Source organism: Mirounga angustirostris, unplaced genomic scaffold, assembly GCF_029215605.1.
Source record: "Mirounga angustirostris isolate CCGP_5_RB_7025 unplaced genomic scaffold, mMirAng1.0.hap1 SCAF_10, whole genome shotgun sequence".
In the NCBI taxonomy this organism is placed as follows: Eukaryota; Metazoa; Chordata; class Mammalia; order Carnivora; family Phocidae; genus Mirounga; species Mirounga angustirostris.
In genome coordinates this window covers 36,296,317-36,322,431 of record NW_026991718.1, presented here as the reverse complement: position 1 = coordinate 36,322,431, position 26,115 = coordinate 36,296,317, and the positions used below count along the sequence as shown (strand labels likewise).

Sequence of the window (26,115 nt, the reverse complement as noted above, 5' to 3'; positions counted from 1 at the left end):
ATTGTGAAGTTCAGTAGTATGATTATGGTCTATTATAAACCTCTTCACTTAGTATGTAGAGACCAGATTTCATGTTATTTGATGAGTAGATGGTAGAGTTAGAAATGGTCCCTACTGCAAAAGACCTGCATGTTTCTAGAGGAGAAAAGAAATGCTACACAAGTAGATAGAGTAGTAATTCTTAAATAGGGGAATGAGATGCAAGTATGTATCAGAAAATCAGTCTTTCCTGCCTTATTCCCTTTTCCTATCCCTTTGTGATACCAAAATCTCAGAGAGGGGAGGTTTATGTAGTTAGAAATCTATAACCTTTCTGGCCCCTGCATGGCTCAGTTGGTTAAGTGACTGCCTTCGGCTCAGGTCATGATCCTGCAGTCCCAGGATCGAGTCCCAGATCGGGCTCCTTGTTCAGCAGGGAATCTGCTTCTCCCTCAGACCCTCCCCCTTCTCGTGCTCTCTCTCTCATTTTCTCTCTCTCAAATAAATAAATAAAATCTTAAAAACAACCTAAGAAATCTAAACCTTTCTTGTTCCCATTCATTTTGATGCGTAGGACAAAGGAAGGAAGGTGACTGTATATGCAGTTGTGAAACAGGGAAATCTGCATTATGCATAAACTCCGCCAGTGATTCCCATGTGTACCTCACTACTCCCTTTCCATCACCCCCACATATGCTTAATATACCTTTTTAGTGTCCCAAGTATGTTGGTTTTGTTCTATAGATAGGTACAATTTTTGTTTATATTTTTGGCAGAATAATGCATTATATAAGGCAGTTGATATATAGAGAATTTTTGAGTAAATTCTTGTACATGAAATCCTGTAAGATTTATAATACACACCCAGTCTGTTAATCAGTGGCACCAGAGATTCTTAGAGTTGGGTTTGGAGTGAGTCGTACTCCATAGGCAGAGCAAGAGTAGGAGACTTGTATCTGGATGACCATTTGATTTAATTAATATTGCTCCATACTATTGAAAAAGGGAGTGCTTTAACCCTGTCTTACATTTATTAATTTTTAAGGAAAGCTGGCAGTTAAGGAAAGGCGTCAGTGAAATTGGAGAAGAAGTGGATTATGATGAGGAACTCTATGTGGCTGGAAATATGGTGATCTGGAGCAAAGGAAGTAAAAGCCAGGCATTGGCTGTTTATAAAGCGTTTACAGTTGACAGTCCTGTTCAACAGGTGAGTTGATTTGAATTTTAGCATTTAGTTGACTAACACTTTTTTAAAAAAAGCTTTTGTCTTAGAATTTAACAGAAATGATAAAAACATAGCTTAACGATCACAGCAGCTGGACGTATATTTTAAAATGTAGTGAAGATAATGGTAGGAAAATAAAAATGTCATTTGTTTTCTATATCCTCACTTTTTTTATACTGTCCTTTTGTCAGTTAAATGATGATCTTTAAACATTGTCCTTGACTAATTTGATTTATTGTCAATAAAAATTTGTAAGACATTACAAATTAAAATATTTTAACACATGATGATTTTAATTGCAGAGTATTGAATAAAAAAAATTGGGCTCAGAGTAATACTTGGAAAGGAAAAACATCTACTTTACTATCATTGTAGTTGGCTATTAAACCTAACTCTGTTCTGAAATTGGTAATTAAAGGGAAAGAATTAAGCATTTACCCTGCCTTTTTGGAAGACATGCAGTCCATCTCCAGTTAATGAAGGAAAACCCTTATTTGTAAAAATGCTAATGAATAAATAAGAAGGGAATGGTAGGATTAGAAAACCACCATTCTTAAATTTCCAGTGTAAACTCATTGAGACAATGATTGTAAATGGACACTAACACTGTTGGGTAAAAGGATGCGACCATGGCCCCAGGGTGTCACCCTGTGGCTTACTTGTTAACATGAAGGAACAAATATATCGCTACTTTGGAGATATCTGTTGCTCTCCACCTCAACCAAATTGATTTGAGTTTATTGTCACTGGTAGTGGGGCAAAGGAGTAATACGCACCTCTGGCTGTAATGCAGCATGAAATACATGATGTCATCTACTAAGTTTTCTTCCCAGAAATACTTAACTTGAATATTTAGATCTAACTTTTAATTTTAGGAAATATGGGGACAAGAGGATCAATTTTTAAAATATCAGGAAATGAGGAGTGGGTTGGAGATATAAATGAAACAAGAATGGCCAAAGCTTGGTAATTATTGAAGCTGGCGGATGGGAATTCATTCCTATTCTGTTTACTTAATACATATTTGAAACTTCCCATAATAAAAAGTTTAAAGAAAAAACACTGAGAAAACAGTTGGGACAGTCTACATTCTGGTCTCTTTAAAAAGTCAGGGAGAAAAAAAAAGGGAGAAAGAGAAGGTGGGGACTGCTCTAGATTAAAAAATAGTAAAGGGACATCAAATGCAATAGTTTTTGAAACTTGTTAAATGAACTTTGAATCCTGGTTCTAGAATATCAGCTAAAAAAGACATTTTTTGGGAAAATTTGCAAAACTTGCAAATGGACTGGATATAAGGTGATGTTAATTTTTCTAAAGATTTTTTCTAAAATGAGTCTAGGAGAGTCTGAGAATGATAAGATTATTGGGTAAGTCTGGAGATTATGAAATAACTTGGCGATTTTGAACTCTTCTAACTCTTTGGCTTTCTAAAACTTACTTGCATGGGGCGCCTGGGTGGCTCAGTCAGTAAGCATCTGCCTTTGGCTCAGGTCGTGATCCCAGAGTCCTGGGATCGAGCCCCAGATCCCCACATCAGCCCCACATCCCCACATCGGGCTCCCTGCTTGGCGGGAAGCCTGCTTCTCCCTCCCCCTTTGCTGCTCCCCTGCTTGTGTTCCGTCTCTCCCTCTCTATCAAATAAATAAATAAAATCTTTAAAATAAAACTTATTTGCAAACATAGTTTGTCTTTCCTTATAATATTTATCATTAATCTGCTTTTGTTTTATTCATTTTTGTTCCCATGGTATGTGTATTGAGCTCATAAGGAGGGACAGGTATTATGTAGGTGTCATTGTTACTAGTCAGATGCCATCAGTGAATAGGTTATTATTTAGATACAATTTTCTCAGGTAAGCGTTTTGTTTTGATTTTAGGCACTGTGGTGTGACTTCATCATATCACAGGATAAGTCTGAGAAGGCCTACAGTAAGTTTCTTTTTGAAATTTTATTTCATCTTACTCCAAATGTTTATCTCCTTGTTTTTTTTGTTGTTCAAAATAAGTAGCCATTAGTAATAGTGATTTAGCCTAAGCTTTTTTTTTATGGTACATTAAAGAATTTGTGCTGTTGGGAATTGCAGTTTGTGATTGTTGAGATTTTTTTTTTTTTTTTTTGGAAAAAATGCATAAGTCTTGTTGTACCCTTTCTTTTCAGGCAGTGAAGAAGTAGAAAAATGCATATGTATACTGCAAAGCTCATGTATTAACATGCATAGCATAGAAGGAAAGGATTACATAGCTTCTTTACCTTTTCAGGTAAATTGAGTATTTCACTGTTTTTGTGTTTTGTTGTAGAATATTCTTGAATTAATTGGTTGCAGAAGTATTGCTGTTATGCTTTGTAGTAATCAAGAATGTCATTTTTATTCAAATAACTTTATATTTGAATAAAAATAAATTTAAAATAAAATTTGAATAAAATATACATTAAAATAAAACAAAATTTATTCAAATTCTAAGTTTTAATCCTTACCATTTTTCCATCCTTTGCATAAAAAATAAATTATTTAATGAAGTGAACTATGGAGTTTTTTCCTGAGAGATTTTTTCAGTTATAAAAAGAAATCATTTTAGAATATTAAAGCACATGAAAAAGATTAGTCTTTTTCCTGTTTCTCATCATCTTTTTTATACCTAGTGCTATTGTTAAAATTTCATCACATTGTCATTTTGGTACTGTTATTAGCCAGTGGCAGGAATTTCTAATTGAACTCTTTCTTAGATTTGATTTTGTTTTGGACTTTAAAAAAATATTGCTAACGATCACATTGTTTTGTAAAGCTTTAAGTCGGAAGAAAATCTAATGTTTTATGGTTTCCTAAGCACATGCTGTAAAGAGTAGTTTCTTTTACTTCTGTTTTTTCCTGTCCTTTTACCTGATAGGTTGCTAATGTTTGGCCCACCAAATATGGATTGTTGTTTGAACGAAGCAGTTCTACACATGAGGTACCTCCAGGTCCACCCAGGTATTCATTTTACTAGGTTCAGTTTATTATTATTTGGGCTTTTTTGGTGTTGGTTTTGAGGTAAAGATGTTTACCTAAAAGTTTGGGATGATGATCATTTCCATGCTAACAGCACAGATAAATGCCATTTTCTCTCATCTCAGTATTGTACACTTATGAGGTCTACTTCTGACTTGACAGTTATCTACTGCGTCCCTCCTCTCCTCCATAGTAAAATTAAATGAACACATACTTACGGATATAAAGACTGTTCTTAGAGCTGTCATTGTTTCATTGTGTTACTTTGGGCAAGTCATTAGAGCTTTCTTGGCTTTAGTTTCCTTATCTGTTACAGAAGTACTATCATTTATCTTTTAGGATTTATGCAAAGATTAAATAAGCTGATGTATGCAATCTTTGACATAGAACTTAGTACATGTTAGATGCACAATAAATGGTAGGTGCTTATTGGTAGCGTGTTTACCTTGTGTCCCTAATAAATTGTGAGCTCATCGAAGGGCAGGAACATATAGTACCTGTCATAGTCTGGTGCAAGTAGTAGACACTGTTTTTAAAAAATTGCTTATAGATTTAATCTTTCTGTGTTTAGATAGAAGGCCTGTTTTTTTCTCCTTTTTTAATCACTCCTTAAAAAAATGCAGCCTTTTTATTTACTTGAAATTTTTCTTCCCTTTTTTTTGACACTTTTTTGTAAATGGATGTAGGACACTAAATTTCTTTCTTAGCTGCTAAAGACACACTGCCACTAAGAGAGGTTTAAAAAAAACCAAAAACTGCCTTATGCTTATTACTCCATTGGCTCTGTAATGTGATGATTGCTATTTGTAGAGATTCCCTGGGCTGTATTGATTTTCCTGTGTGTGTGTGCATGCATAGAATTACCATGCACAAGAAGAGATATTTCCAGGAATGAAATAGAAGATACTGTGAAAAATAGTATGTAAAAAGTTTAGAGGCTTGCTTTATGAGATGGTAGATTTGTAGTTGCTTGTATAATCTGAAGAAGATATTTCTTTGCAAAGAAAGTGCAAAATTTACACACAAATGGAATCATTTTGTGTTGGTGATTGGCTGATTATTTGTTTATTACTAGAGAACCTTTACCCACTATGTTCAGCATGCTGCATCCACTGGATGAAATAACCCCACTTGTTTGTAAATCTGGAAGTAAGTGTATTTTCATAAATTCTTTCATATAAGCTCTTTTTTTAAGTTTGGGGGATAGGAGGAAATGAAGGAGCTTTGTGAAAATTGGGCTTGTTTTATAGAAATAATGTAGTTTAAACATTTTTATTATGAAAATTTATATTAAAGCAAGACTTCTTGAATACCATGGTATTAACTGTTTTCATAGTTATTCTTTTATTAAAAATAGGGCCTATAATCAATCAGGAACATTGATATATTCACTAACCTATCTGTAGATGACTCTACAGATGACTACTCCTCAGTAATAAGTAAATGAACTAAAATTGTTTTTTGTTGTTGTTGAAGAAAAGTGTAGGTTCTTTGGCCTGTACTGTGTAAATTTTAATAATTCATTTTCTTGTTTATAATAAAATAATTTGCTGAGATGCAGAACTTTAATATTTCCTACAGGTATTTCTAGATACTGATCTTAAAAATTTAAATGTGGCCAAACATGATAGGTGATTATAAATAATGAAGACTTGAAAACTGAAAAAAAAAATGTTTATATTTTTTGACCAATTTTACTTGTAGGACTTTATCCCATGCACACATTCTGAAATTCCACTGAGGTTTTAATCTTCTGTATCGGGGCTTGGCAAACTACAGCCCATGGGCTAAATCCAGCCAACAGCTTGTTTTTGTATGGCTTATGAGCTAAGAATGGTTTTTATCTTTTTAAAGGGTTGTAGAAAAAAACATTATATGACAGTCATTATGTGGTCCACAAAGCCTAAGCTATTTATTCTCTGGTCTTTAACAGGAAAGTTTGTTGATAATTCTGTATTATATTGGTAACAATTACAGACAACCTAAATAAACATGTTAGAGCTTATGACTGAATGGTGTGAAGCATTATTGATGACGTTTTTGAATACTATTTAATGACCTTAGGAATTGCTTATTCATAATGTTAAGTAGAATATAAAACTAAATACAGTGATTCTAATTTTGTAAAGGCATAAAAAGTGTATGTATACGTGTAGGAAAAAAACACTAGAAGGAATATTCCCTAATACATTAATTGTGGATATTTTGAGATGGTGGAATTATGAGTGATTTTTATTCATTTCTTTAAAAAATACCTTTTATTTTTGTAAGATAATTATTTAAAATTAAAATATTTTAACTGAGAGGGAAGCATTTAGGAAGCTGTCAGATAAGGTTATAGAAATCAGGGCGCCTGGGTGGCTCAGTTGGTTAAGCGACTGCCTTCAGCTCAGGTCATGATCCTGGAGTCCCGGGATCGAGTCCCACATCGGGCTCCCTGCTCAGCGGGGGGTCTGCTTCTCCCTCTGACCCTCTTCCTGCTCATGCTCTCTGTCTCTCATTCTCTCTCTCTCAAATAAATAAATAAATAATCTTAAAAAAAAAAAAGAAATCAGTTCATGGTACTATAGGAGTAAAAGCTAAACTGACTAGGAAGAACTTATTTTGCGTGTATACTCAGTAAATAGTGTACTGTTCAACTCTGTTTGAATAGTTATTATAGAGGACAGATTTCATACAGAAGAAAAACAGTCAAGAGGTCAAACTTGGCAGAATAGTCGATTGCAGTTTATAGATCAGTCAGTTGTTGAGTAGTCACAGACCTCCCTGTGGCCGATGGGACAGTGAGTCAGCACACATCTTCAACATGTAATTGCATGTATGTGAAATGGAAACTGGTAATGTATTCTTATCTTTATGTATTTTGAGGAAGTTGATGCCCAAAGTAAACTTAAAAATTCAGGGTAATTATATATTAGTGGATTTTGTGTCTTAATTGGCTGTGTTTCTCTTTAGGAATTATAGAAAGTCATTTCATTAAAGAACTGTCTTGTGAAGTTCATTGTTCAATACCTGATCGTTACTATTTTATCTTTAAGGTCTTTTTGGTTCATCAAGGGTGCAATATGTTGTAGATCATGCAATGAAAATTGTTTTTCTCAACACTGACCCCTCCATTATAATGACCTATGACACTGTTCAATGTTTGCATTCTGTGTGGGCTCTCCGGAGAGTCAAAACAGAGGTAAGGATAAAGGCAAGTCACTTCTTAGTATGAAAGGATAGTTAACACTGAAAGCTTTCACATGTATTTGGAAGAATCATTTGTGAAATGCATTGAGCTTCTTAGGAAAAAAGAAATATTGTGTCTTTAATAACTGGCTTCTACCCTGAATTCTCACCAGGAAATTACCCTTTTAATCTAATTATTGCCTTTTTTTCCCCCCTTCTCATCATTTTGACTTAAGGAAGAGAATGTTGTCTTAAAGTTCTCTGAACAGGGGGGAACCCCACAGAATGTGGCCAGTAGTAGCTCCCTCACAGCACACCTCAGAAGCCTCTCCAAAGGAGATTCCCCCGTGGCTTCACCTTTCCAGAATTACTCCTCCATTCACAGTCAGAGTCGCTCGACCTCCTCACCCAGTCTACACTCTCGTTCACCTTCTATTTCCAACATGGCAGCTCTAAGGTGGGAATTAAGTGTGGAAGTGTTTCCTTATTTTAAACAAGATATCCCAAGAAAGAGATACCTTCTTTTCAAACTTTCGCTCTATGTTTTGAAGGATTTAAAATCTCTGTTGACAGCTCTTGGGTATTTTTTTAGGGAAAACAGCGATTATCCCAGTTGTATTACTAAGTAAAGTTTTTTTAAATGAGTCCTATTTAGAAGCTGCCTCTGCTTGTCATAAGATTGGTTGCCTCATTTCCATCACTAAGTGGCAGCAATTTGATGAATATTAATTTCAAAAATATTTTGGTTTTTCTTTTCTTCCTTTCTTTTTTTTGGTCTTTGCATTAGCTTTTTCATTTTTATTAGTATCTGTCTGGTAATATGGGAACATAGTTTTGTTGGTATGTATATATCTGAATATATAGGAATGTAGTTTGGACTTTTTTGAATAATAAAAACAATTCATGTTCTGAGGCAGAAAATGAACTAATTTTCAGTTTTAAAATTAAAGGATGAATTCTAACAAGAATTGTAAATCTTTAGAATGTAATAAAACACATTAATGTGAACAATTTAAGTAGTTATTCCTTTTTAAAAAAATGTATTTCTGATTGGGATTATACCATGAATGCACTTGGTACATAGAGTTTTAGAAAGTATGATTGGAAAACATGTTCCGTCAGCCTGCCTTGTTAATTGTGATGCCCTCTCTCTGTTTATTTTGCAGTCGTGCTCATTCTCCCGCCTTAGGAGTGCACTCTTTCTCAGGGGTGCAGAGGTTTAACCTTTCAAGCCATAATCAGTCTCCAAAGAGACACAGTGTTTCTCATTCTCCAAATAGTAATTCTAATGGCTCCTTCCTTGCACCAGAAACAGAGCCAATTGTTCCTGAACTTTGTATTGACCATTTATGGACAGAAACGATTACTAATATAAGGTTTGGGATATATATTTTTATATTCAAAGAAAAATGTTGGTAAAAGTTTTAGAAAATACTTGGTGTTTTGCTTAGAGTTTCCTTTTAATCTTTTAATATAATCAGTTTATAAAACTACAGAGATAAATATTAAGGATACCTGAGTTTCAATAGAGGATATTAATGATATTAAAGTGATTATAAAAGTATTCTTTTATCATTTCCTCTTTCTTCTTTAGTAGTAAGAATCGCTCAGATTTGAGGTGTTTGATGTTTTAAGGAGAAACAACTAGATCAAGAAACTTGGGGTTTTATAGCATTTTTTTAAAATTTTATCTTTACGTTAGTTGAGTGTCAGCTGTTGTTTTTGGGAAATGCAACTCAGACCTCTGTTCTGTGTGGCCTTTCTCCTTTTATGTTCTCTTTGATCATTCAGCCAGTTCCAGTGCATGTGCTAGTGGCTGTGGGTTACAGGCAAATTGGTCACTGTCCCTATCCTCAAAAAGAGACAGCTGAAGATGGTGACACAGAGGCACTGCCTACTCTGCTGGTAGGGCTTTGGAAAGATGAATAGGTATTTGCTGGGTAGGAAAGGGAAGAAGGGCACAGTAGGCAGGATGATCAGAACAGAAGTTCGGAAGTGTGAGTGTGTGATATGTACAAATACTCTCACTTTGCTTATGTTGGAAGGAAGGGCAAGGGTTAAGAAAGGGGAGGCTTGAGAGGGAGATTGCCCTTTAGGGCTGTGCTATTTGATGAGGGCTGTTAAGGTGCTTTATATGTGGGTCATAAACTTAGGGGAAAGAGCAGAGCAATAAATGTGGGAGTTGTTGGCTTGTAAGTGGTGATTGAGGCAAGGGAGGTGGATTGGAAGTTAAGGAGTGTGTAGACGTTGGGCTCCTTGGAGGGCCTGTGGATGAGCTTGCAGTTGCAGAGGTTCTAGTAACATAGCATCATGCAGTAATCATGTGCATATTAGTTTATAAGGACTTTTCCTAAGGAGAGGGTTTTACATTCATTAGATTCTCATAGGGGGTCTGAGACCTCCAAATAATTGATCTGGCAGTGTAGAGTTGAAGAGAGCTAGGGACTGAAGTCTTAGAAACTTAAGCTTTTGGGGATAAAAAGAGAAAAGAGACAAAGCTGCTATAGGGAGACAGAGCAGGAGAGCTCAGGTGTGAGAAGCAGCAGAAGTGTCATGGGACATTGGAAAAGAGAGCATTTCAAAAAGAAAGCTGCCAGTGTTGCTAGGTGCCGGTGAGGTGTGGCACTAATCAATGAGCTCAGAAAGGAGGTACCCGGATGGCAGTGAGTTCACTGGTGACCTTGGCCAGAGCACTTGGAGAGGGGCTGTGGAGTGGAATGGGGTGGAAGACGTGAATGGGGACTGAGGAAGCGAACATTGACATGTGGATTATTTTATGGATTGCCTTTGAATGGGGATGAGGATGCAAAATTAGAGGGAGTCTCAGGGTCAAGGGAGAGTTTTGTTACTGCTGAATTACATTAGAGAAAATTAGTCTTCGTGACTAAATACCTCAGCGCGTATCTCTAAAATGTAAGGAGATCTTACCTAACCACAAGGCCATTTTTACACCCAGCCAATTAACAGTAAGTCCTTTATATCATTTATTATTCAGTCCATCTTCATATTTGAAGATTTTTATCTTAATATGAGAGAGTAGGCTGCAAGGACCATACTCAGTGTAGGGAAAGCATCAAAAATACAGGAGAGAGGAAATGACGGATAGAACGAGGAACGAGAAAGGAGCACAAGTGGAGAGATTAGCCTTCAGGAGAAAGACAAAAGACGGTGATGGTTATTAGATACATAGGGCAGGAGGTTGGGCTCAAGCCTTATAGCTGTATTTTCTCTGATGCAGAAGGCAAATAAATACATGTTCTTAGGGGCTAGGGGATAGGTATAGTTGGAGGAAAGTAAAGCTGTGAATACGGTGTTGAAGTAGCTTCTCTGTTTTTGTTCCTCATAAATAAAATAAGAATTTCCTACATTTAAAAATCATTTGTCTTTAAATATCTCTTGGTAAATTGACTATATTACAGATTCTTATATTACAGAATTATGGTCTTCTGTACCACTCCAGAAAGAGATCTTTGGAAATTAGAGATGGTTTCAGAAAGAGGGATGAAGTAGAGCCTAATCTGCGAGAGAGAGGATGGATAGGAGAGGTCATGTTATAAGAGGTCTGACCCCTTACATCCTTTAAGGAGTAGGAATTCAAGTGTGCAGCTTTAGCAGTACGTAACTTTACTAATATGGAATTAAAAAGGTCATTGATAATGATTAAATTTCTTATAATTTATCCCCTAAAAAGCTGTGGAATGGACTCAGAATCAAAGAACTGAAAGGAATCTCAGAGATCCTGAAGTTCCAATCTTAGAAGTGTTGTGAGGTCTTCAGTGTTAATGCTTGGCCCAAGTAGTTTTAAGATTTCTTGCAGGGTAGTTTCATTAAGAGTTATCGTGGCAGATTTTGGAACTAATGCTGACAGTTATTTTATTAATGTATCTGCTACAGAGAGAAAAATTCACAGACCTCAAAAGTGTTTATTACATCTGACCTATGTGGGCAGAAGTTCTTGTGCTTTTTGGTGGAGTCTGAGCTCCAGTTGCGGTAAGTGTGCATACTTCCCTTTGATTCTGTGTCAACAAACGTAGGGCTGCTTTTTCTTTTTTTCTTTTTTTGACTTAAGTAGCTTTATTGAAATAATTTACATGCCAAAAAATTGACATGTTTTAAGTGTATAATTATTTTTAGTAAAATTACAGAGTTAATGCCACCATCACTACAATCTGGTTTTATAACATTTCTGTCCCCCTGAAAAGATCCCTGTGTTTGATTGGCAGTCAGTCTCTCTTCTGATTCCCAACCTCAGGTAACCACTCTGTATATAGGCTTTCTGCCTAGGATATTTGCCTTTTCCAGAGATGTTATAGAATCATACAAAATGTAGGTTTTGTGTGGCTAGCTTCTTTCACTTAGCATAATGTTTTTTAGGATCCACCATGTTGTAACATGTATGAGTGCTTTATTCCTCTTGCAGTGTAGTAGCCCATTATGTAGATACACCACATTATGTTTATCCATTCATCTGTTGATGGACATTTGGTTTCCACTTTTTGACCATAGTGAGTTATGGCCCTATGAACATTGGAGCAGAAGTCTTTGTGTGGACATACATGATTTCTTTTTTTTAAGATTTTTTAAATTTATTTGACAGAGAGACAGTGAGAGAGGGAACACAAGCAGGGCGAGTGGGAGAGGGAGAAGCAGGCTTCCTGCAGGGCAGGGAGCCCGATGCGGGGCTCAATCGCAGGACCCTGGGATCATGACCTGAGCCGAAGGCAGACACTTAACGACTGAGCCATCCAGGCGCCCCTGATTTCTTTTTTCTTGAGGAGATATCTAAGAGTGTAAAGGTTAATTGTTGGGTTGAACAGTATATTCATGTTTAACTTTTTAAGAAGTTGCCAAACTGTTTTCCAAATAGGCTACATCCTTTTATATTCCCACTGGCAATCTATGAGGGTTCCAGTTTCTTTATCGTGTTGTCTGTCTCTTTGTAGCCATTCTAGTGGGTGTGAAGTGTTTTTAATTTGCATTTCCGTAATGACTTATGATGTTGAGCATCTTCCCATGTTCTTACTGGCCAGTCATTTATCTTTTTAGGTAAAAATGTGTATTCAGATCTTTTGTCCACTTCTTTACCTTTTTATTTTGAAATAATTATAAAACACAGGCAGTTGCAAAATAGTAGGGGGATGGTCCTGTGTACCCTGCACTCTTTATCCCCCAGAGGTAACATCTTATATAATTATAGTACATTATCAAAACAAGAAAATTGACACCAGTACAATCCACACACCTTATTCAGATTTCATCAGTTTTACATGTCCTCATTTGTGTGTGTTTATATGATTCCATGAAGTTTTCTCATGTGTAGATTTGTGCAAACACCACAGTCAAGATATAGAACTTCTTATTACCTCAAAGATGTCCCTCATGGCTACTCCTTTATAGTCCCATACACTAAACCCACCCACCCCCATCCCTAACCCCTAGCGACCACTAATCTGTTCTCCATTTTTATAATTTTGTCATTTGAAAATGTTATAAAATGGAATCATACAATATGTAATCTTTCAAAATTAGCTTTTCCCCGTCAGCATAATACCTCTGAGATCACTATAAGTTGTTGGACATATCAGTAGTTTGTTTCTCTTTTTATTTTAATATTTAGCTGTGTAAAATTTCAAGAGAGTAATGATAAAACTCAGCTCATCTTTGGCTCCATCACCAACATACACGCAAAGGATGCAGCGCCAGTGGAGGTAAATGCAGGCACATTTCTTGAGAAGTTGAAAATCATTATGTTTTATAATTTGCACAGATTGGCAAATAAAATTTTTGTCTTTCTCTCAGAAGATAGATACCATGCTGGTCCTTGAAGGCAGTGGAAACCTGGTGCTGTACACAGGAGTGGTTCGGGTAAGTAGTAAGTAGCATTTCATCCTTTTGTAGGACCACCTCCTTGATATTATTATTATTTTTAAACATTCTTTTTTTAAAGATTTTACTTACTTATTTGACAGAGCGTGAACACAAGCAGGGGAAGTGGCAGGCAGGGGGAGAGGCAGAAGCAGGCTCCCTACTAAGCAGAGAGCCAAACTCAGGGCTTGGTCTCAGGACGCTGGGAGCATGATCTGAGCAGAAGGGAGACACTTAACTGATGCCCCTGATTGTTTTTTTTTTAATATGTAGTCTAATATTTAATATTAGTGACCCCCTGGCTGTAGGATTTGGCAGAAGATTTTTCTAAGAGTTGAAAATGAAGTCTCTAGTTTAGCTTGGTCCCAATTTGGAGGCCTAGGACTCACTGCCATGAGATGGATTGGTGCTATCTGGCACAGATGGGGAATCATTAATGAATATAGGTAGATTATTAAAAAAAAAAAAGTTAACCTAAAGTTTTATAAAGAATGTAGTTTTGAAATTGATGTATGGGTACTTTGTTAAGTCTCAAAGTTTTTGTAAAGTTTCATTAAATGTGTAATACGTTGACCATATAGTTTTTTTTTTTTTTAACAGTTTTGGAATTTACATACAGAATTATGTAAATTTAAAAAGTTTAAATTGTGAAATTTAAATACATAAACACAATTCAAAGACTAATGAAGTGACCTTTCCTATGACCACTGCCAGGTTAAGAACTAGAACACTGGCAGTATCTTTATAGTCTGTAGGGTGTTTCCTTACTGTATCCTCATCTCCCTGTCTCCCCCTGGATAGACACTGTCCTGGCTTTTTGCAGTAAATCTTGTTTTTATTACAAGCTTTTTTGCAATTATGTACATGTCACTAAGGAGTAAATTGTTTAATTTTCCTTAAATTTGAATTTTTATATAAAGGAAATCATACCATATGGTCTTCTCTGGACTTCATTATTTTGCTCAACATTTTTACTATTTTTAGATTTATTTATGTCCATGTGTAGCTGTTGTTTATTCATTCACTGTTCTGTAGTAGTCCGTTGTATGGTTATACCAAAACTTTTACCATTTTATCATCACTGGGGATGTTTATGTTGCTTCTACTGTTTCCTCTGGTAATGCTTTAAAAAATTCTTAAACACGTCTCTTAACCTTCAGAGTATATGCATATTCAACTTGGTCATGGCCGGGGAGTGGGGGTGCCAAATTGTCTTCTAAGGTGTAGGTTGTACCAGTTTACAACATCTCCCCTTACTTCTTGCCTTCAACAGTGTATGAGAGTTCCGAATGCTGCTTTATGTAAAATTCTTGTGAATCCATAGTACTATTCGTTTTTTCTTCTCCACCCATCCCCCCAAATTGGTGCCTTGTTAAAGCCAGGTGAGAATGGAAGTCTAGGCTCCCCATGTGGCCTTTGCTGACAGGACTGAGAGGTGGGACACAGTTTTTCCCATGGTGTTTGTCTCGAGTATATCGCTTATTGTCTGAAAGTTTTTGATCTTGTTAAGCTATTCCTTTCCTGATTTTTTTGGCCAAGGAGAGAGGTATTTCTGGGGCCTGTTTTTTTTGTCTGCTCTCTTAATGAGATTGTGGTCTCCCCCAACTTCTTTGCTACCCAGACGCCAGCCTGAGAACTGAATGGTGGTAGAGATCATTGTTTAGTTCTCAGATCTTTTACTGTGTCATTGTTGGTCAGTTTCACACATAGTTCACTCAGAGGCCTGCCCAGGATTTCATACACATATTTAAGAAGTCCTTTTCTTACATCCTTTCCATTCTTCCTCTAACTCCCTAGGTGGGACAGAGAGGGGTTACTGCCTTGTTATTGCAGGGTGGGGATGGAACACAGCACTCCCTCCACTCATAATTTCTGTGGAGGACAGAAGGGAAGAGGTATGCTGCCTTATTACTGTAGAGTAAGGATGAAAGCCAGTGTTCCTCCCCCTTCATAGCTTTTGCACACCATGGGGAGGTGCAGAGGGGCTGCCTCTTGGCAATGAAAGCAGCAGTGCTCTGTTCATAGTCTCTGCATCTGCAGTGCCTGATGAAGAGGGGAGGAGATACCACCTAGTTACCACAGTGCGAAATAGGCCTGGCCCACAGTCCCTGTGCTCAGGGAGGGATGCCACCTACTCCTCATAGAGGGAATGATAGAACTCTGCCCATAGTCTCCAGGCCACAGCTCCTGATATGGAGGAAACTGAGGGCCATGGCTTTTTTCCTAGTGTTTCCTGGAGTGGGGCAGGTATGGTGAAGATGTCTCTGTCTTGCTTGGTCCCTCTTTTCCTGACACTTTGTCTAAAAAGAGCAAGGTTTCTCTTGGTTTGCACCTGTGGCCATTTCTGGGTTGTAGGCCCCTTGAGAGCTCAAGAACTGGTTATGGAAAGTGTGAAAGAAACAAAAACGCCTAGGGAATTCATCATATATAGGGTGCTGTTTCCTTACTGCATCCTGGTTCTCATGTCTCTAGCCAGTGTCTTCTTTTCCTCACCTTTCAGAGTCTTCCACTACATTATAAATTTTGTGCGGATTGCATTGTAAATAGTGGGAAGAATAGCACAAAATGTGCTTACTCCATATTTTCATTAACTGGAGGTCTCTCGTAGCTTATTTTATTTCATTTTTTTTTTAAAGATTTTATTTATTTATTTGAGAGAGAGAGAATGAGAGACAGAGAGCATGAGAGGGAGGAGGGTCAGAGGGAGAAGCAGACTCCCTGCTGAGCAGGGAGCCCGATGCGGGACTCGATCCTGGGACTCCAGGATCATAACCTGAGCCGAAGGCAGTCGCTTAACCAACTGAGCCACCCAGGCGCCCTTTATTTTATTTTTTAAAAGGTTTTATTTATTTGAGAAAGAGCATGAGCAGGGGAAGGAGCAGAGGCAGAGGGAGAAGCAGACTCCCCACTGAGCAGGGAGCCCCATGTGGTGATGTGGGGCTTGACGCAGGGCTCGATCCCAGGACCTAAGCCAAAGGCAGACACTTGACTGACTGAGCCACCTAGGCGCCCCCTTGTAGCTTTTTAAAAACTTTATATATACTGGTTTTCGCCCTCATTTTGTTTTCTAATCCTGAGGATTTTATTTGGGTAACTTTGTAATTTTATTAGCTTTGGGTAGTATATGGACATAAATGTGGGTTTTGTTAGAATTTCACTTGCGTTCTGAATATTTCCTTTGAGTCTTATCAGAGTTTTTGGCCTATGTGGATCTGAACTTCTCTTGTGTTTTTCCTGAGAACCCCATGGATAGCCAAAATAAGGGGTGGCAAGCATGGATTATCCACTCACTCTTTTAATGAAGAATATGTATAAAGTGTTTTGAGGAAGTATTTGAGGGAAGAAGGCAGATTATGAGCTTCAGAGCCCAGTTTGGATTACATTGGATTTAATTTCTGGAGCATCAGTCAGCTTCATTTTTTTAGCGCCTCGGAAGTAATTGATGTTTATTCTCTCTGCCCGGAGATTTTGTTGACAAGATTGCTGCTTATAGTTTCTGCAAGCTTAGTGTCCCTGCTGTCTCTACCACCAATACAGTAGGAAAATGCGTAGTATATGGGATTTTGTGTTATGTTCTGACCATATTAGCATTCACCCACTTTCCTGCCCAAAATAAGTGCTCCGTAATGAAGAGAAGGAATCAGACCAAGAGAAATTATACCAAGATACTTGTAGTTGGATGGTGGAATTACTGAAATTTTATTTCTTTTCATTTTTTAGACGTGTTCGGTGTGTGTAAAATGTGGAATATCGAAAGAAATTTATGCTTATGTGCCATAACGTTTTATTTAAGGATATGACACATTAAAGCCAGTATTTTTCCCCACATCTTTTTATTGCTTAAAGGTGGGAAAGGTTTTTATTCCTGGACTGCCAGCCCCCTCCCTGACAATGTCTGCCACGATGCCTCGGCCCAGCACTCCACTTGACAGTGTTGGTACTCCTAAGCCTCTTAGTAAACTACTTGGATCCTTGGATGAGGTGAGTAATGAATTAGGTGTCAAAAATTAGAGACTCTTAATCATAGGAAACAAACAGGTTTACTGGAGGGGAGCGGGGTGGGGGGATGGGGTAACTGGGTGACGGGCATTAAGGAGGGCACATGATGTAATGAGCACTGGGTGTTATTTAAGACTGATGATCACTGAGCTCTACTTCTGAAACTAATATTGTACCATATGTTAATTAATTGGATTTAAATTAAAAAATAAAAATATAAAATATTTAAATAAAAATTAAAAAAATAAATAACGTTTTAAAGAAGTTTGGTTCAAATATTAGTTCTTCCCATGGTTAACTTTTTTGTTTTAAAAATGACAGAATTGGAAGTTTAGCTAATATTTGGTAGAATATACATATTTTCAAGCACAAATGATTCAGTAAACATTGACCTCCCTTGTGATGTGTAAGGTACTACAGAGATGAGAATGAGACATTCTTTTTAACCTAGGAACCTCATAATTGATTTGGGTGGAACAGATGTACTATCTGCATGAGAAATTATAATTTGAGGTAGGCTATTAAGACTTATGAATGAGGAACAGAGAGTACCACAGCAGATTCGCTGATAGGAGGATACATCCTGATGGGTTGATGTGGCAGAACCAGAGGCTCATATCTGAGGGGATGTCTGACCTGGTTTGGACCTTGAGGATAAGTAGGATATCTGTAGATGGAAAGGGGCATTTGGGGCAAAGAGGAATCACATGGGAAATGGGTGTGGAGGCAGGTAAGTGCAGAACATTTCTTATGCATATTCATATTTCCATCGTGTAGCATATAAGACTCAAGTCTGTGGAATAAATGAATGCTTATAAAAGTACAAGTTGCCTGTTGGGTGGGGCAGGGCAGGGAATGGGTAATAATAACTTGTTTTTGAGTGTTTTCTATGTGCTAGGCACTGTTCTAAGTGTTTTATATGTATTAACTCATTTAATTCCTTAGAATGGCTTTGTTGGGAAGGTATTGCTCCCCATTTTACAAATGGGTAATAGAGGTATAAGGAGGTTATTTGTCTAAAGTCATGTAGCTAGTAAGTGTTAGAGCTGGGATTTACACTCTTACTAACATGTTCTTAAAGGCAGAAAGGATGAAAAGGTTTTTATTCTGAATGCTATCACCAGAACATTACAGGCTTTTGAGGATGGAGTTATGAATGTTAGGCTCTGTGTTTTAGATGTTTATCTTGGGACTTAGACCAAAGAGATTCCAAGTGTTGTTTTTTGTGTTAATTCAAGAGGTGCGAAGAGAATCCGAGTTACGGCAGCATATTGGAAAGGAGGGCAGTGACATGAGATGTCTGGAGAAGTGTAAATGGCAGAGTCTGTCAGCCGACTGGTTTTGTGCTATGTTGGGGAACAAGGCTCAAAGTTCTCTGAGCAAGCTAGGTGGACACCCATGCTTACCAAGTTAGGAAGCCTGGAGAAAGGGGGTCTGTATTTGAGAGACATTTGGGTGCAGATGTTTAGGGAAAGTTGAAAGTGAAGGTTGGTGTAAGCAATGAATTGTATTGGTTAATGTCTAGGCCTTGGTTTTATTTTTTAAATATGTGCAGCATTGAATTCTTTCCCTCAAAGCAGGACATTTGCAGAACTTTCAAAAGGGAGCTGGAGAAGTGTCAGTTTTGTGTGATTTGGAAGAATTTTTGTCTTTTATAATGTAAAATGGTTCCTAACTTTCTTAGAATTCCATTAACCCAGGAATGATTCGTGTCTTTGTGGTAGCCATGGGGTCACAAGATCATTGTATTACACATTGGCCGATGGCTTTCCACGTCTGTGGTTGATTGTGCAACTAGACTTAGATTCAGGACCAGTGGAGCTCAGTTTTTGTGGCAGCTGTAGGAGTAGAAGCTTGAATATAATAAATAATCTTATACTTGATGGGCTGTCAGTGTTCACAAGCTATTCACTTAGAGATGTCCTATAATTTGAATTATGGGAATATAAAAAGGGTCAGTGGTTAGGACTGGATCTAAAGCTGGAGCATCTGCATGTAATTAGTAACTAAGATCATTTAAGTTTTTTGTTTGCATAATTGCAATTGAACAAGTAAATGTTCTCATATTTTCAGAACGAACATTTGGCTATAGGGGAGATACCACTATGTACCTGTCTTGTTTCTTTGCTTTCTCATTGCTCTCCTTTCCCTCTTGGGTCTTAGATCCTCAAGTCATCTCTGCCTGGGCTGCCTCAAGTTATAGTTTATGTGTCTAGCTCTTCAAGATTGCCAGAAGTGTTGCTATCTCTTCTTCCTCTTAGCATTGGCCTTCCTTGCATACTCAGTGTATCCATACTCCCTACCATATCCCCACCAAATATTGCACATGCCAAGACCAGGAAAAGTGGTGTAAGAATTTTGGGCCACCTCCCTGTGACTCCCTTCTTTCTCTCCTAGATCTTGGCCTCTCAGGTCTAGGTTGTCTCCATAGCTCTCCAGTGCTATTGATCAGATGTTTTACTGTTTTTCTGACCTTTTCTAGTTGCTTTGGGTGAGGATCTTGGTCTGCTGTAAGGTACTTCATCATACCCAGAGCAGAATGATTTTAAGTCATTACGTACAGTTGTTAGACCATGTACAAATAGAGATTTCTTTATCCTTAATTCCTCAAAAAATATTTCATATGTATTGTATTTATGACTTTTTATAGGTGGTTCTATTCTCCCCAGTTCCAGAACTGAGGGATTCTTCAAAACTTCATGATTCTCTCTATAATGAGGATTGTACTTTCCAGCAGCTTGGAACTTACATTCATTCTATAAGAGATCCTGTCCGTAACAGAGTAACTCTGGTAGGTATATTTATTTTTAGAAGATTAGGTAGCTCTCTAAGAAATATGACTGTTATTTCAAATTTGTCAGAATGCAGGATTTTGTCTGAATCATGAAACAAATATTTTTTATGATTTTTAAAATCTCTTGCAATATGTCATTTTTTGTACTATTTTACTTTAAAGTAATTCTGCTTAACTTTTCTACAGTTGCTTTATTATTTAAAAATTATGGAAAACAAATCTTGTTTAAATAGTTGAATTTTATATTGATAGGATTTTTGTCTTTTCATTAAAAGTTAATCTTTTTTAGTGATGGTGACTCTTATGTATAAAAATTAAACATTTCATTAAAACAAGAACTTTTAGAAATGGTTTTTATTTATTTTTAAAGATTTTATTTGTTTATTTATTTAAGAGCGAGAGAGAGCAGGAGCAGGGGGAGAGGCAGAGGGAGAGGGAGAAGCAGATGCCCCACTGAGCTGGGAGCCTGATGCAGGGCTCTATGTCAGACCCTGAGATCATGACCTGAGCCAAAGGCAGATGCTCAACCGGCTGAACCACCTGGGTGCCCCTGGAAATGTTTTTTAAATAAGCACATTTACAGTTTCTGAAATTTGGAAGTATTCAGTTCCATTTGAAAAATACTTATTTTTTTATTTATTTTATTGAATTTTACTTTGACAGGCAGTCTTATAAAGCATAGCCATTTTTAAGACATTCAAAGACTTAGAATGCACAAATTCTATTTACATGCTCCTGTTTGTTTCTGTTCTTTCCACTAGGAATTGAGTAATGGTTCCATGGTTAGGATCACTATTCCTGAAATTGCCACCTCTGAATTAGGTATGATTGAGGTCAGACCTCACTTCCATGTATTCTCAGTTTGATTGATAAGATTTGTAGTATTTGCTGATTTGCAAAAGTAATTGGGATTTTTAAAAATTTGCTTTTTTGAAGCCGTGGGATTGAGGTTTTTACTTTGCAGAGAAGCTGTGAAGAGCTGGGGAGCACTTTTCAGTGTCTACTCCATGTGTGCTCTAAGGCTAGGGGTACATTTGAAGGATGTGCTAGTTCCGTTTCTCTGAGATTTCTTATGTTGAAGAAGGCCATGCAGTGAGTGGACATGCCTCTTGCCAGAAAATCTGAGAAACAAGGAAGCCTAAGCAACTAAAACAGTTTTTGGCATATGTGATGGCTTTTAATCATATAATAAATATCTCAGTTGTTATATAAATTGAGAAATTAACATAATTGCCTAAATTGAATAAAACTTAATGTTATAGTCAAAATACAGTCAGGTGTATTTTAATAAAATTTGAGTCTGCTTAAGTTATTATTGAAACACAACTTGGAAAATACTAGGAGAATATTTCTGAATAGAGAATAGTAAGTTTAGAATTGAAAGGATTTGTCAACGATTGTAAGTTAAGGATGTATAAGAAAATTCAGAACATCTATTAGTTTCAAAATCTCAGTGGCAAAGCAAAATATTGGCAGGTTGTGTGATTTCTGGAATTTGATAAGTAGGGTAGAATGACTTTTTAATTTTAGGAAGTTTCTTTCATTAGTTTGGTAAAATGATACAGTGAGTAGGTATAGAGATACCTTGCTTTTCTAAGAGGTATTCAGCCAATAATTTCAAGGCCATGTACCTTAGAAGTATAACCTAAACAAAATATATAAAAACAAATAATGGACTAAATAAAATAAATGAAAGGGGAGTAAAATCTTACTCTCTCATAGCCAAATAGAAGTCACATAAGTTTCTGTACTTCACTTGGAAGTTTCTGTACTTCTAAACATCCCTCAGCCCCTCAGGCGGTATCTGGTTTACACTTATTTTGGATTCAACCACGACAAACTGGTTATTTGGTCTTCTAACGTTTATTCTATTTGACTCTAATCTTTGCTGTATGTGTACACACATAGCCAATTGATGAGAAAGGATATGCTGCTGAGGATGGGCCTGGTGACAGTGGCAGTGGGAAGGGAATAGGGAATCCTCTAAAGAGAAGATGTGAGAATACAAAAACGTTGCAGTTCGGGGCCATTTAACTAAGAAAAGCAGACCCAGGGCTCTTCTGTGCAGCAGCCTGACAGCGTGGCACTGTGACTGATACTTCTACAACGGCACTGAGTCGCTAAGGGAGGTATAAATTACGTAGTATTGGCTGATCCGTTACGTAAAACATTTATAAAGTGAATGGTGTCAGAAATAATTAAAAGTTACAAAGTTTTGGTTAATAGGGATGTTAACTCATTGAGAACATCTTTTAATGATAGTTAAGCATTGCTATTTGAGGTTGCGTATATTGAGTATTGCATATTTTACCGAAGTATTTCAGCAGTATTTTATATAAACTTATTCATGTAGAAATTACATGTTTTTGATAGCATGACCTTTAATTTATTGTCCAAACTAGAGTATTTTTGAGAACAAAATGGGGAGCTATTAGTCATTGCTGGGGCAGTGGGTATAAATCAGTTCTGTCTCAGGTAAGCTGGACTGTTGGTTGTCTTACTTCTGACCCAAAATCAGTGGGTTGAAAGCTGCCCTAAGACCTCTTGCAATCCCTGTTGAATTCAGTAGTTGGTTTAAGTTTTAAGTGATCGGCAGGGAATGTTTGCATCCCGCTGGCTCTGTAATGACAGTTCTCTTTTCAGAGTAATTGGCCTTTACACAGAAGTAGTTAAAAAAAACCCCAAACTTTCTTATTAAAAGGGGAAAAGAAATACGTATGGGAAGCATACTAAAATTAATCTTTGCTTTTAATAGTGCAAACATGTTTGCAAGCAATTAAGTTTATCCTGCCAAAGGAAATAGCTGTTCAGATGCTTGTCAAGTGGTACAGTGTCCACAGTGCTCCGGGAGGACCCAGTTATCATTCCGAGTGGAATTTATTTGTGACTTGTCTCATGAACATGATGGGTTATAACACAGACCGCTTAGCATGGACCAGAAATGTAAGTACATATAATTGTTTTTTTTTTTTTTTCCTGAGTTATTCTGTTGTTGCCAATGTAATGTTTGCATAATTGGTAATATAGTATTTAGAGTGCATAACAGATGAATTTACTAATAGGTAGACCTTAATCAACAAAATGGAATAATACTAAGGCTTATTGTGTCTATCTGTCTATTTGGTAAATCACATGTCATTTAATATTTAATAATGTTTTACTGGTAATTATAATATTGAGTTTTATAACATGGGAAAGCATGTTTGACTATAATTTCTCATTTCATCTTTGTAAAATGACTGCAAGTTATGCTAGGATTAGTAGTAACATCTTGGTTTTTTTATTAATGAAGAAACTGAATCACAGAGAGAACACAGACTGGTGATTTGCTCCAAACAGGGCCTAGACTGTGTCTTCTGAATGATGGCTTAGTGTTCTCTGTAGTCCATGCTGTTTTCATACACAAATTGCTTAGTCTTTGGGGATGAATGTTTGATTTGAGGGCAATTTCAAGGGCTTTAGCCTAAGTATCGACTCTGTTAATGATGTGAAGCTGTATCCCTCTCTCTCCACCCCAGAAGCTTTCTTACAGGCCTTTAACAGGTTATTTACAAAACCAGCAGAGTAGTGTCTTCAGTATTGGTGGTTCCTTTTGGCTCTAGAGATAACTCCCAGGACAACCTTGCCTGGGTCACTCTAAAGAAATCATTCTAGAACACACTTACCTTTGTCTGGGTAGCTCAGCTGTACATTTTAGTCTTATAATAGTAAATCCATTTAAAAAATCATTTTTTTCTTCATTATGAACATACATTGTTACTGAGGGAAATCTGGAAAATGGAAGAATTAAGAAGAAAATAATACTGCTCAGATAACCACTCTGAATATCTTTGTATTGCCTTTTAGATAAACATGATATAAATGAAAAGTTCCAATATCATTAAAAATTCCTGGGGTGCGTGGGTGGCTCAGTTGTTGGGCATCTGTCTTCGGCTCAGGTCATGATCCCAAGGTCCTGGGATCGAGCCCCGCACCGGGCTCCCTGCTCAGTGAGCCTGTTTGTCCCTCTCCCTCTGCCTGCTGCTTCCCCTGCTTGTGCTCTCTCTCTGTCAAATAAATAAGTAAATAAATAAATAAAATCTTAAAAAAAAAATTCTTAGGCAGAACCCCCCATTTTATCATCTTCATAATAGGTTACCATGTGGTTTTATCATAATTAACCAACAACTAATAATAGAACATTGTTAAATCAGTTTCTTTTCTCATTAGGAATAATTTGCAAACACAGATCTTTATAGCTGTAGTCATTTCTTAAGAACTTAACCTTAGAAGAGCTATTACTAAGTCAAATAATTTTCAAAAAGGGTTGCCCAGTTGACATTCTCACTAACTTCATTTAGAAGTGCCCATTTCAGCATAGTGATGATTTGTGGTGTGGTGAACCTTTGCCAACTTAGTGAGACATTTTCTCTTATTCCTGTCTAAGTAAACAGTAATGAGTTTTTCAGATTCTCATTGGTTATTTATTTATTTATGGAGGCTCCATGCCCAGCGTAGGACCCTGAGATCAAGAGTTAGATGCTCCACCGACTGAGCCAGCCAGGAGTTCCTCTCATTGGTCATTTATAGTTGTTATTTTTTGACTCACATTTCATGTCCTTGCCTGTGTTTCATTTTCTTCTCTGCCCAACAGCCGAAGTAATCCTGTCTGACAAAGTCAGGTGATGTCACTCTGCTTAGAATCCTCCAGTACCTTCCCTTCCTACTCAGGGTAAAAGCCAGAAGCCTGCAAGGTGCCATGTGACCCATCCCTCTCTTACCTCTCTCATCTTGTCTCCTCATCCCTGCCTTGCTCACACTGCCCCCCCCCCCCCCACAGCCTTCCATTACTCTTCTTGGAACGTACCATGCGTGTTCCTGCCTCAGGGTCTTTGCACTTGCTGTTAACGCTAGAGAAAAAGCCTTCCCCCAGATAAGACAAGCCTAGATCTTTTTCAGGTGGCACCTCAGTGCATCCTGCTCTGTCCATGTGGAATTGTTACCCCTCTCCATACTTTTTATCCCCTTTACCTGTTTTATTTTTCCCTTAGCACTAATTAAATATGCTGTATATTTTTACTTATTTATATTGCTTGTGTGTCTCTCTTCCTTCTAGAATGTGAATTTGTGTAAGCAGGGATTTTTGTTTAGTTTTGTTCACTATCTCTAGGACCTATAGTAGTGTGGCATACATACATAGATGGGTGCTCAGTGAATTTGTGGAATCAATGCTCTTTTACGTCTGAATGAGATAATATATTTAAGAATTTGTGTGTGTTTTATCATGTGAAAGAATTTCCCTCTGAAATTTCCTTGAGAAAAACCTTCCTGGGAAAATAGGGACAATTTTCTTATTTTAAATAGTTGCATGAAAACTACTTTATTCCACATTTTCCCATTCTTCATTAAATATGAAGAAATTGAGCCTTACTAGAAACTAAGGATTTCTGCAATGCTTCAGCTTTGTGTAGTTGCTGTGTGTTACTGTGCTGTGGAACTTGTTGATGAATATAGGCTGTTGTGCTCCATTCTCTAGCAGAGAACCAGGTACCCCTCAGGTTTCCATGTTAGGGGGAAGACTGAGCACCTACCATTTTTTCTTTCATAAAGAAGGGCGGGGCTCTCTGACTTATTTATTGGATAATAGTCCTAAAAGGGAAAAAGGAAATCAGTTCTGAGGCTGAGTTGCTTTCACATTTATTTATAGGACTGCATAATTAAACCCTTGCTATTCTTTTGTCCTTACATCAAAGCTCAGGATGAAATGGTCCTCAATGGCAAATGGCTTTAATTTTGCTTTGTTCAGATATATCCTTTTTTGTTTTCATTTAAATAATGGGGTGGAGATTAGGGAGTACAGAATTTTTGCCAATGACTAGTTACATGATTTTTGGCATTTCTTTGGGCCTTCCTTAATTTACTGATGTGTTGAATGAGAGCACTGGACCAGATGATGTTTCCTTCTGGTTCTCACATTCTATGAATGGTTGCATCTGGGGTTAACTTTTTGTGTCCTTCAGGATGGTCATATTTTCATTAGTTAGAAGTTGAACCTCTGCTGAAGGCCAGGCATGATGCCAGGCTTTTCAGATATTCATTAGGCAAGATAGTTCCTCT

The 26,115-nt window shown here is 37.1% G+C and overlaps 1 protein-coding gene across 6 annotated transcripts in view; it reads left to right on the top strand.

Annotated features, from left to right (window-relative positions):
* ANAPC1 (anaphase promoting complex subunit 1) overlaps positions 1–26,115 on the top strand; it is a 93,517-nt gene that overhangs the window by 2,449 nt on the left and 64,953 nt on the right. For 5 of the 6 annotated variants that reach the window (XM_064572205.1, XM_064572206.1, XM_045884541.3 and 2 more), the window contains 15 exons: positions 1,025–1,186; positions 3,081–3,132; positions 3,362–3,462; positions 4,090–4,172; positions 5,266–5,339; positions 7,229–7,374; positions 7,598–7,818; positions 8,528–8,737; positions 11,256–11,351; positions 12,979–13,069; positions 13,161–13,226; positions 17,073–17,207; positions 19,876–20,016; positions 20,781–20,841; positions 22,775–22,962. In XM_064572205.1, coding sequence (XP_064428275.1) covers positions 1,025–1,186; positions 3,081–3,132; positions 3,362–3,462; positions 4,090–4,172; positions 5,266–5,339; positions 7,229–7,374; positions 7,598–7,818; positions 8,528–8,737; positions 11,256–11,351; positions 12,979–13,069; positions 13,161–13,226; positions 17,073–17,207; positions 19,876–20,016; positions 20,781–20,841; positions 22,775–22,962 — 1,827 coding nt within the window. The remainder of the gene's footprint in view (positions 1–1,024; positions 1,187–3,080; positions 3,133–3,361; positions 3,463–4,089; positions 4,173–5,265; positions 5,340–7,228; positions 7,375–7,597; positions 7,819–8,527; positions 8,738–11,255; positions 11,352–12,978; positions 13,070–13,160; positions 13,227–17,072; positions 17,208–19,875; positions 20,017–20,780; positions 20,842–22,774; positions 22,963–26,115) is intronic. The other variant, XM_045884544.3, reaches the window with a different exon arrangement.